At 37.1% G+C, this 12,813-nt stretch overlaps 1 protein-coding gene across 1 annotated transcript in view; it reads right to left on the bottom strand.

Annotated features, from left to right (window-relative positions):
• Positions 1-12,813, bottom strand: part of cntn3b (contactin 3b) — an 80,069-nt gene that overhangs the window by 23,067 nt on the left and 44,189 nt on the right. The window contains exons 7-12 of the mRNA XM_065279785.2: positions 10,166-10,268; positions 9,294-9,478; positions 5,267-5,403; positions 2,986-3,115; positions 2,308-2,458; positions 2,092-2,219 (exon numbers count right to left, since the gene is read on the bottom strand). Of these exons, the coding sequence (XP_065135857.2) occupies positions 2,092-2,219; positions 2,308-2,458; positions 2,986-3,115; positions 5,267-5,403; positions 9,294-9,478; positions 10,166-10,268 (834 nt within the window). The remainder of the gene's footprint in view (positions 1-2,091; positions 2,220-2,307; positions 2,459-2,985; positions 3,116-5,266; positions 5,404-9,293; positions 9,479-10,165; positions 10,269-12,813) is intronic.

Raw genomic sequence — 12,813 nt, 5'->3', positions numbered from 1 at the left:
ATTAAACCGCAAACCTATATAATGAAGTACAAAAGTGTGAAATAGCATTGTTCTATAGCATAATGAGTTGGTAATTTGTATGGATAATGGCCAGTGCAATTTAGAATGACCTTAACAATGAGAAATGTGTGAAATACTTTTAGTTTAAAGCTTTATATATCCCCTTGAGGCAATTAATTGACACTTTCGTGGTGCGTAACATATACACACACATAGGAATATTCAGAATTAAATTAAATTAAATTAAATTAAATTAAATTAAATACACTTATTGCTTAAACATTGTTTCCGGCACAACAGTAAATTTGTACTAAATCTGATTGACCCGAAATGTCGCCCAAGTGCCATCCAAAATAATCAATAATTTTATGTGCCATCCCCATCACTTGCTGTTCGTAATAAAATGTAAGACTTCGCAAGGGAACACCTACAATTTCTGAGCACATACCCTGCATCCGATTTTTATTCTTGGTAGAAAATAAGGAAAAACAACAACTAAAGAAAAAAGACAGAATACTTTCCATAAATGAATTATTAAAAAGTCTTGAGAATAACTCTTTGTATTAAAAGAATTTAGCTTTCTCAGCACAAACAATCTTTGATGTGACACTTTAATGATTCTGTGTTTTGATCAAACTTCAGCCTATTATCAACAATCCTATAATAATTCCTGAGTGTCATTAAGGACCACTCTTTGAGGGCGCATTTGCGTATGCAGGATTGAAGCATGTCTATGTATAAATAAAGCCCTGCTGGAGAATATAAAACTGAAGAAGAAAATGTTTTATCCCCACTATAATATATCGAGATATCTTAATCTTTTAAAATGTTCGACATTGAGACTTGATAATGAAAAGCTATTAGTCTTGAAATAGTGTAGAAGTATTCTGCAACATTTATTAAACAAATCGTACAGCGTGTGATTTTTTTTGGACTTAAAAGGCTATGAGAAACGACAACAGAGATTTGGAAGAATTGAGCTGTCAGTTGGTAATGCATTTGGAGTTACAGCTTAAGTGATGCGTCATGATAAGAGCCAGATGTGACATTTCTTTCAAATCTAATCATGGTTATACATCAAGGATACAGTATTAAAATAGGCAACTCTTTATATAAAATAGGGACTCTTTATTGTCCGGCTTGCAAAATTGTGCTGTTATTAATCAGAAACCACTCCCATAGGTTGACTTCACAAAATTATCATTTACAACAAAACGTCTTGGTTACATATGTAGAACTCGTTCCCTGAAGGAAAGGAATGGAGACGTCACGTTGTGACTGACGAATTGGGAACGCGCTTCGCGGGACCAATCTACTTTGAGAAACTTCTAAGGCCCTGTCCCAAAGGCCACACTCTGGACTTGTGGACCTCCTCTCAGAGTCCACACTTTGATGACATCATCTAGTGCAGACCTTAGGGACCCTTGACGCGAGTCCAAGAGGGCGCACCCGAGTCGTATTTTGGGACAGACTCGAAATAGTAAGAGAAGTTGCCCATCAATGTGAACTCCTTCTTTCCGTCGTCTGATTGGTCTGATTGGTCTTTCGCAAGGACTTCTGGGTTGGTAAAGTGCACGAAGCCTGTTGCAGTGCGGGCTTCGCTGGCCGACCTCAGCAATGGTAGAGCAAACTGTGGCAATGTGACGTGACTTCTCCATTACCTTCCTTCAGGAAACGAGAGTTACATACGTAACCAAGACGTTCTCTTTCAGTCGGTCATTACAACGACTCATTAATCTCATTAATTTTTATTGAAGCTTGCTGACTTCCGGCGACACGAGCGACAGTGACCATTGCTATCAGGATGTGGGAGTGTCCAGCTATGCAACAAATTGGAAAAAGTTCAATTTCATGGAAATGCTAAGCGACTTTCGGGAGTGACTACCAATGGGAGCAAAGCAGTGGACTTCCAGCCATGCTTCTTTCGACGGTTACCCCTTTTTTTATAATTGGTACTAGGACAACCAGAATCAGGAACATCTACTATCAACCTTGTCGAAAGAGACGGGTGACACACAGCAACAAAGTCGTTGGGGGTGTGCACATACTGTAGCATTATCCTCAGATCTGAAAAAACATTGCGGTACCTACCTGTTATTACCAGTTTGCCGGTTGTGCTTGCAGTGCCAAACTGGTTTTTCGCTACGCATGTGTAACTTCCCCCTTCTCGCTTAGTTACATTGGCAAGCTTAAGAGTCCCGTTGGCGAAGAGAGAAATCCTTGAAGGCAAATAATAATAGTTCAATATTCCAAAAGTGGCACATGGTCAAAGCTGTTATTGTGAATAAAATGCTGGTAATAGCCCACCTTTCATTTCTTTGCAGTATTTCACTCCCCCTTTTCCACAGGGTAATGGCTCTGGGCGAGGCATGTGGCCTGCAGTCCAGTATAACGTCACTACCCGAGCGGGCCTTAAGCACCCGGTTCAAAGGATTCTGGGAAAAACTGGGAGGAGAAGCTATAAGAGACAGAAAGATTTGGTGTTCAGACTCACACTCAAAGCCTTGAAGAAATCTGTGATGAACAGCAACTGACGGTCAAAGAGCCTCTGGCAGAAGATGAGGAGAGCCTTTTAGAAAAGTCTAACGGACTTAACAAACAGAGCTACTGCTTCCACTGGCTTCTTACAGGCCATTAATCTTCCACCAAACTTACATTTTACACCATTCTGTACGGGATCTTCCAAAGAAGCCATTCATTAGACACTGGCCCCGTGTGCACAACACCGACCAATGTGTCATGATTAAAACGAATGAATGAATTCAGGCCGCAGACATTGCGAAGTATCAGAATCAATATTGGGGGAAAAATGAGTTCGGAATGAAGCACTCAATCAGACGGACGTTTTCAATGCCGCCCAGAGTAACCTTTTGAGTGATGTGGCTTTACAATTCGAGCCTGGGCTCTGACTAGACAATAAAAGTTTTATCATTCAAATAAAGGATGGCAAGCAGGCAGAGAAAACAGAGCGGTTTGCGGTCGTACCGAGCACTAGCAGTTCAGCGCTGGAATAAATGATGCCGTGCTTGTTCTCCGCCACACACTGATACATCCCGCCATCTGAAAGATTCAGCGAGGAGATGGAAAGAGCGCCGTTCTCTATTTGCATTCGTCCCTGTAAACACAAACACACAAATGTCAACAATTTTTTTTTTCTAAAATATATGAGAGTGGCTCTTCAAAGCACAATGTGGGTGCCATTAGAATCGCTGACATAATGTTTGGGTGTTATTTGCTGCTTTGTTGCTATAGTATGTAGTTGTTAGGGTAGTCGGAGGGGGGGGGGGTTGCATACTGGTCCAAATTAAAAGAGTATCTATAGGTACGTTTACATTCACAAAATTTTGTCAATCCGACTGAATTTAATACGATTGAAGGTTACGACAATACAGTTAACATGCACCCTAAACATTGCAATCTAATTTAAATGTTCATTTACATGTACACTATACAGAATCCGAACCGAATGTCTCCTGCTGATCGGATCACAGATCGGAGTACACCACCCCCTTCAATCCGATCCAAATTAGCATTTGATCGTCCGTCCTCAATTGTATTGATTAAGGTGTTTACATGAAGGCTTTCAATACGATTGAGCCATCATACGGTTACAAACAGATTATTTGGTTGCATGTAAACGTACTTATGATATTCTGGTCCCTAGAAAGAACTCAGGTCCCTACTCAAATATAACCAAACATAATAATTAGGGATGCACCGCTATACCGCCTACAATCGGTATAGCCAGATAAAAGCATTTTTTTTTTTCGAATAGTCATGTTTCCATTACCATGCTTTTATGCGCATTTTGAAGTATTGCATCAAAAACGAATAATGAAAATGCCAAATTTCAAATAAAAATCCCTTAATTCTGAAAAAAGTTTTTACGCTCGCATGAGGTAAAACTTGCTGAATATAAATGATGTAGCGAACATTAAACTCATGAGACTGACCATCTAGCTGTTTCCGCTGAGGTTAACTTTACCATATATGGGGCTCGACGTCATCTTAATGCCCTTGCTGCTAGTACCTGCATCAAAAATGCTGCATTCCTTCTTCTGTGCACCCCATTTAGTTTGGCAATTACAAGCTGCACTGCTAATAATTTAATAACTTGCCCCATCATGACTACATGCTGTCCGGTCTCCATTTTCTAAGTGTGCCTTGTTTTATGTACTGTTGGTTACTAGGTTACCAATATGGTCATTCGCTCGAACATCTTGATGGAAACGCATCTAAATCGCATTTGTTTGTTTTTCTTTTGTTGCAATTTTGAAAATATTCGCTTCACATTTGGATGGAAACCCAGCTAGTGACAAAAGAATTGCAGTTTGTACGCTTTGCACTTAGGATTTTACAACATAATACTATCGATATCGGTAGATGTCATTGCATATTAGATTCGGCACAGAAATTTTGTATTGGTACATCCCTAATAATAATAATATTAATAATAATAATAATGACTCATCTAGCATTACAAACTTTTATCCAATCAAATGATCCCTAGATTGAAAAGCCCCCTTCCCCTGATACCAGCTGTTTTAATAGGAAATACGGCAAAAGCGCATAATTTAATTTCACAATTAAAGGTGGTTTTTAAAAGGCGTTTTAATACACCAACATCATTGAGCACAAATGGCCAAGACCAAGGGCTTTTACAATTCTGCTAATACAGTACAAAAATTGACCATAGCTTGAAGGAACATCCACCTTTTATTACGCCACACTCTAAAATTGCTTAAAACATCTAAAGAAGAGTTTGGAAGAGACTGAAGGTTATTGAAAAGGATAAAGTCAAATGCTGACCCAACGCTTCACTGAACAGAAAAGAAATGTTGAAAACAGCAGAGAAATACTAATGGCAGTTCATTTGGCATGGGCGCCCAGTTGGAAAAGTGTGCGAGACAGGTAGGTAGGTGTTGAGCTGATGTTTGGGCTAATGGCATGGTGGACATAAAGCTTATCAGCTTTTCTTAAGGGCTGAACTCAGCACAAAGAGAGATTGAACTGATTGGGATGGAAGGTTAGGTTGAAGTCTGAATGCAGGTCACATCTAATGGAGTCTCTCTGTTGCCGATGTCATTGGAGTATCCTCTTATTAAACAGTTGTTGTCCCCCTGATCTCATTCAAGCCTGATTGTTTTCAAGCTTTATGGTGTTTTAATCTCATGCATGAGATTTTTTCAGGCTGTTTGTGATGACCTTGAACTGAAAGCAGATCATGTTTTGGTCTCATTAGGGTCTTGTGATAGCCTCAAGGTACCTCAGACATGAGAGTCTCTCCGTTCTTCAGCCAGCTGTAGGACGGCTTTGGCTTTCCGTTGGCTTTGCACTCCCAAAGCAGATTCTCCTCTATGGACAATGCCGTATCTGTCATCGTCTGCAGCCAATGAGGTGTCGCTGAAAAAAGAGAGATGTCACAGAAATGTAATAAAGAATGAATGATAGACAGATTCAAGAATACACACAAATTGAATGTACAGCTGGATTGCTACTCATATACCCCAGGCTGAATTAAAGGAACACTACACCCCCAATTTTTTTATTTACTGACCTTTTTTCTCTTTTTTATTCTAACTAGGGTGGCCATTCGTGCCAGTTCCGCCGGACACGTCCCGAACATGTTTTCGGGTTCGTTCTCCGGAAGTCGCGTTGCTCGACCGCATATACGTCATCGAGGTTCTCACATTTCAGTTAAAATACATTATAAAATTAAGATTTATTTATTTTAAGACATACAATCACTGTAGTTTCATTCTTACCTTGAAATGTCACGGTTGCTTTTTTAAAATTAAACCCGAAATATTAAACCTTGATGACATATGCGGTCGACCAACGCGACTTCCGGAGAACGAACCCGAAAACATGTTCGGGACGTGTCCGGCGGAACTGGCACGAATGGCCACCCTAATTCTAACAGATGCTTGCCAGAATGTTTTGGTAATTTTTATAAAATAAAAAATGAAAGTAAATGGGTCTGTCTAGCTCCAAGTGTGACAAAAACCTGACTCAACCTTTACAATCCAAGCCATGTAATTCGCTGGTTTTCATAAAAACTCTCTCTACGCTATTTGAAGCATCTCCAGCCCTTATTCACTTTCTTTGCATTGAAGGAAATAACCAGAATGTACCACAATAAAAAATAATGGGTAACTATTGCTTAAAATTCACTCTGAAGTTGTTTAAATCACACATTGTGAGCCCTGAGTTATTAGTTATTATTATTTTTAGCAAGAGTTGCAATACGAGAATGGCATAGTGGCGGCATTTGTCATTGTTTCACTACATTCGTCCACCTCAGAAGATTTGCCACACACCTACTCGCTAAGATGAATAATGTTTACGTCATGCTTTCCGCTTGAATGAAAACAAACAATAGCCGACCCATTTCATATGAATTCAACCACTGGAGTATGGGACACATGGTGAATATGTCAGTTTTATCATCCTCAAGTCACATGCTACAAATCCTCTGACCTCGTTCTTAAAGCTTATTATCCTGTTGCCTGGCAGAACCTCCAGTGGCTGTGTACCAAATCTCGAGTTCAATTAACAAATTCACATAATTGCGTTCCCTTCACAAAATCTAATTTAAAAAAAGCACAGGATAAACCCCCCGAAACCTTTAATGCCTAATCGAGTGTTTTCACATGGCTTGCCTTTTGGAAGTCAACAGAAAATCTACTCTGACAAGGCAAACTTTAAATTTCTCCTGCAAAATTTCATTAGCGTATCATGCAGACGCAAATGACTTTTAGGAAATTATAGCAGCTGTACGAAAGCTTTAAAAGGGCCTTAATACCATGCACTTAAGTGGGTTTTATATGTTTTATAAAAAGTTAAAGCATTAAAGTAATGTCTCCCTGACCTTTAACAGAGCGGCGCTGTTAACATGCGATCAAGTGAATTATAAAATGTCACATCGTCTAAGGACACAACAGTCCTTAACAGTCATGCCAAGTTATGACACAGAGGTTATGCCATAATGACCATGGAAACATGTAAAATCTTTGTGTGCCATATATCATCCAATGTGTTTTAGAAACGTATAATTGAACTGTTGTCACATTCACTTCAGTAGCATTTTCCATTTTTACATTTATTTGCATTTATGAGTTCGCAAGATGCTTTAACCCTCAATTGGTCCTTGGGGTTTACATGACCCAAATCGACATTTTATTAGTTAAAAAAATTGGACAGAGATATAAAATTGTGTGATTTATACAAAAAACTGGGCTTGATTCGGTTGTATGTAAAAAAAATATTAATCTGTAATAATTATTAAACAGTAATTAATTTAGGTTTATCTCTAACCAGATGGAATTCTACACCTAACACCTAAATCAATATCCAGAAACAATTTAAATTAAATTTAGATAATCATTTAAGTAATTTTTTTCATAAAAAAATCTATATTTCTCATGCAAGCTGAGGACTTTTGTGGTAAATGTGTACAAAAGTACTTAAAATCTCTCAAAACACAGCTTTATTGTATAGATGAGAAGTAAACAAAAAAATATATATTATTTGTATTACTGAAAAAGTATATTTTTCTTACAATTATGCTTTCAATTTTGGGGTCATATAGAACCCAATGGTATACAGGAAACGAGGACCATTTCAGGGTTAATCTAAAGCAACTATATTTTCAGGTTATACATCAGTATGTGGTTTCCCTTGGAATCAAACTTACAACTTTCACATAACTTACACAATACTCTGCCATGCTCTGAAGCAATACTTTTGAGCCTTTACTGCATTACAAGACTCCATTTATACCAGATGAAGAATAAATGTACATAAATGTGGTGAAATGACACATTTTAACTAGTGCATTTCTAGTAAACAAATGTAACAAGGCTAGAAACAGCATATTATTGCCCTTTAAATGGCACATATTCTTGTACAAGGTGTTTGGACATAAATGTGTGTTAGCAGTGTGAACACACAACAACCCTAAAATAAAAAAAATCAACCCTCTTCTTCTTTTGTAATCAATTTACCAAAGCAGTCTCATTAGACATGTTGTTTTGATTATCTTGTTAATGTGATGTCACACTGATAGAGCCCCACCCAAGCTTTTCTAAATGTGTTTGTAGATGTTGTAGCACTAATGTGGCTAAAGATACTATTGTCTTAGACTGTATTACCAGAAATAAGATCTATTTTTAACCAAAAGCACTCACTTTCAGGGAGTGAAAAGCAGTAGCTTATTTGCATTAAAGGTACATACACGAAAACATTGCTTTTTTGCTTCCATCGAAATAGGGGCATTTTGGACATGCTATAACAAGAGTTTGGTTCCAAAACGCAATAAACAGCATACAAAAACGAGTTACCACCAAAATCAGTATTGTATCAAGTATTAAAAAGTAAATTCTTAATTTTACACAAAATCCAATATCCGCCGTGTTATTCTGTCATCTTTTCTCCCTTTTTTCCCAAAACGCAATAAACGCCAGTCTTCCTTCTATGCAGAATGCAATAAATCCGCTCAACAAATCACAGCGCACCCTTCCACACATTGTAAACAACAATGGCGGCGTGTTGAAAACACAGAATCCTAGTTTTCCTCATCTACTTTGTACTTCGTGATCAACAAACAAACAATAATTTTATGTTACGGGGTCCACCCATAGTCCACGACCTTCAAGTCCAAAAAAAGTGCGTCCATCCTTCACAAATTAAATCGAAACGGCTCCAGAATGATAAACAAAGGACTTCTGAGGGTAATCTGTGCGGTGTTGTTGTAGAAATATCCATATTTAAAACTTTATTAACGTAAATAACTTCCTTCCGGTAGCGCCGCCATCTTAGTCGTGTCCGCATTCAGGATGAGAGCTTACGCAGCCTACGGAGGCTACTCTGCTGCTGCTCTGTGCCCTCGCCCTCCGAATTTGTCATATGTCACTAAGAAAAGTGCGTACACTACGCTAATACTCTCTCCTGAATACAGAGGAGTCTGGCGCTACTGGAAGGTATTTACTTTCGTTAATTAAGTTTTAAATATGGATATTTCTACAACAACACCGCACGGATTACCCTCAGAAGACCTTTGTTTAGGTCTTGAAGGTCATGGACTATGGGTGGACCCCGTAACATTACATTTAATCAACTGAAAGATCTAAAACATTTTCTAAAATATCCGAAAATGTGTTTGTCTGAAAAACGATGGACATATGCAACTCGGACAGCTTGGGGGTGAGTAAATCATGGGTTTAATATCATTTTTGGCCGAACTATCCCTTTAAATGAAAACTGCTTTATAAACATAAAAACGAATAACCTACCATGGAAAGACACACGACCCCGTGCAGCATTCTTCCCCCGACTGTTTTCTGCTATGCACTCGTATGTTCCAGTGTCCTCCTGTTGAAAACTGGGAATCTCGAGAATGGCGTTGGAATTCTTCAGTTTGACTTTGTTAGGGAACGGAGAGTCGCTGGTTCGTCTCCAGCTGATCTTAGGAACTGGACTGCAAAGCAACCATTAAAACTAAGACTCATATAATGACACAAAATTCCAAGCAAGATTAATATCTAAGGAGTTGTGTCTTAAGTTGCATCGGTCTAAAAGAAATCAATTTCCCTCCACTTCTTTATAGCAGTGCTCTATTAGGGAAATGTGAGTGTAGATCCAATTCACATTTGGGGTGATGTGCTTCTTGTATAATCTGAAAAGCTATCATCTCCAACTCTTTGGAAACCCATATTTTGCTTTGAAAAGAAGCTTCCAGCTATATTTCCACACTATTTAAGGAGAAAATCTTTTAGGTCATTGCACTCCGCAAAGCGGGCCACTTAATGAAAAGCCTTCTCAGGAAATCAAATCATCCATGACAGACAGTAAATCGCAATAAAAGCGAACCTGAAGTGCTCATCTCAAGTCTGTGCATTTTATAATGTCATAACTAAGTGACGATGAACTCTTGCACATTCAGACATACGTGCACAAAACAGACTACAAATATTTTAATATTTCAAAGGTGAAGACTGACTCCCATGTGCAGTATTTGCAATGACAGCTACCGTCTTTCACTGCTTAAAAATAATAAAATAATGCAAAATACAGTTTCATATCTGCTTAGAAATAATTCTAGCGGGTATTTTTTCTCAATTGAGAGTTGTTCCAAGTAATTTACACCTGCCTACATCATACTTACTTTCCCAGGGCGAAGCATTCCAGCTTCAGTGTGGATCCTTTAGCAGCTGGGATTGTGTCAGGAAAATGAAGTTCTATTTTGGGCTCGTACTCTCCCATTGCTCCTACCGTGGGCAGACAATACACAGATGCAAACGGCTTCGTCATCTATGATTTATGATGTACATGCTTTGTACTCCAGAATACAAGCGAAACAACAACACGTGGAGAAAAACAAAGACCTGTCAATAAACTGCATTGTGCAGAAAATACAGAGGCATGTTATTAAAGATTTATGGAACACATAATAAAAACAGGATCCATCCCTAATGGAAATGTATACTCCTTTGAGGTACTGTCAGTGGTATAGGTTACCGTTCCTAAAAGAGGCAGTTTAGCTTTTAAAAGAATGGCATTAAAACCATCCGTGACATTTACGATTAAAGACCTCTTATATAAATGCCACTTGTTGCTTTGAACCATTTGAAATATTTTCCTGTATGGGGCTTTAACTTAAAAGTGAAGTCATTTCTGTCTCACATATATAATCAGGGCTCTAATCGGTCCTTTAGCACCACCCTGACTATCCATGTTTGAATGAAAATTCGCATTTTTAAGTAGGAACAAAGCGTTGCCGGCATCAATAAATAAAATTCACCCAGCAAACAATGGTCACCATTTCACTGTATATGTTAACTATAGACCTGATATAGTCTGGTTATGAGTAGGGTTGGGAATTGAATTTTAATTCCAATTCTGGAATGGGATCCATAAGAAAGGAATCGGATCATTGTTATAAAATTATTATTCGATTCCACATAACAATTCTGGACTGCATGGTTACATCTTTTATAGGTCATCTGTACGGTGCGCATGGTGGATCGTGGTGGAAGGCACTATAAAACGTGGCTACATTTTGCAAAATCAGAAAAAGACAAAGCTAAGTGTAATTATTGTGACAAACGATTATGTTGCAAGATGGCTGTCACAAGCAATATGGTAAAGCATCTGGGGTTGGTTCATCGTACCCGGTTTGATGTGTTGCGCATCCTGAGTGCTACACGTGAGACCCCCTTCTCCCTCGCTTCGAAGGGACGGCTCGAGAAAAAAATTGAGGAGTGTGACAGATGGATCACAACATTTAAATTGAAAGGGTTGTATGCAATTTCTGTTGTTGAGTCGGCGTAATTTTGGTATGTGCTATGTTGCGACTGAAAATTACAGTATTTTTAGCTAGCCTAGCAATGTTTGTTTAAAAGTTTTGCAGCTCCTAAAAGTTTTTATGTAGCTTCCTTTTTTTGTGTTCAGCTGTAAGTAATGGCACAAAATAAGTATTTTTGATCTATAGAGGCTTGAATTTTATTGCTTTTCACCCCTATGGAAGTGAAAAACAAGAATCGTTAGGAATCGTATTCAATAAGGGAAATCGAATTTGGAATCGGAATGAATAAATTTGAAACGAGGCCAAACCTTAGTTATGAGTAACACACTTCCAACAAAAAACAATAACCTTTAATTTGGTTACATGTCATTTTTGCCTAAATAACTTTTAAAAACAGTGTATTTGTATACACTGCAAAAAATGACTTTCTTACTTAGTATTTTTGTTTTGTTTACAGTACAAATATCAAATTTTTTTTAAAGCAAGATGCATTTTCTTAATGAGCAAAACAACCTAAGAAAATTAATCTAGTTTTTAGACAAAAAAAATATTAAATGAAAGTGAATTTGTGCTTAAAACAAGCAAAAAAGCAAAAAAAATCTGCCAATGGGGTAAGAATTTTTTTCTTGCTTTTTTTTTTGTTTAAGAGAAAAGTAAACTTATTTTAAGATTTTTTTCTTACCCCATTTTTTTCTTATTTTTTTGCACTGCACTGCAAAAAATGATTTTCAAGAAAAAAAATCTTAGTATTTTTGTCTTGTTTTCAGTAAAAATATCAAAAAATTCTTAAATTAAGATGCTTTTCTTGATGAGCAAAACGACCCAAGAAAATACGTCTAGTTTTTAGACCAAAACTATAAAATTTAAGTGATTTGTGCATAAAACAAGCAAAAAATCTGCCAATGGTGTAAGCAAAAAATCTAGAAATTTTTTCTTAAACACTAAATTCAAGAAATATTCAAGAAAAATTAGCTTACCCAATTGGCAGATTTTTTTGCTTGTTTTATGCACAAAATCACTTATATTTGATTTTTTTGGTCTAAAAACTAGACTTATTTTCTTGGGTCGTTTTGCTCATCAAGAAAAAGCATCTTAATTTAAGAATTTTTTTGATATTTTTCCTGAAAACAACTGATTTTTTTTCTTTAAAATATTTTTTTGCAGTGTATATGCTTATTTTCTTTTTCCTAATTTAGCTTATAAAGGAAATTAATCTTGATTTAAGATTTTTTTGATATTTGTACTGAAACAAAATAAAAATACTGAGCACAATGCAAAAAAATGACTTTCTTACTTAGTATTTTGTTTTCAGTGGAAATATCTAAAAATTCTTAAATTAAGATGCTTTTTCTAGATGAGCAAAAAAATCATAAAATTTAAGTGAATTTTTGCTTAAACAAGCAAAAATATCTGCCAATAGGGGGAGGGGGAAAATCTTAAAATAAGTTTACTTTTTTCTTAAACACTTAATTCAAGAAAAATGTTCTCACCCCATTGGCAGATATTTT

This window comes from Paramisgurnus dabryanus, chromosome 7 (assembly GCF_030506205.2).
Source record: "Paramisgurnus dabryanus chromosome 7, PD_genome_1.1, whole genome shotgun sequence".
In the NCBI taxonomy this organism is placed as follows: domain Eukaryota; kingdom Metazoa; phylum Chordata; class Actinopteri; order Cypriniformes; family Cobitidae; genus Paramisgurnus; species Paramisgurnus dabryanus.
This window is presented reverse-complemented; position numbering and strand designations above follow the sequence as displayed.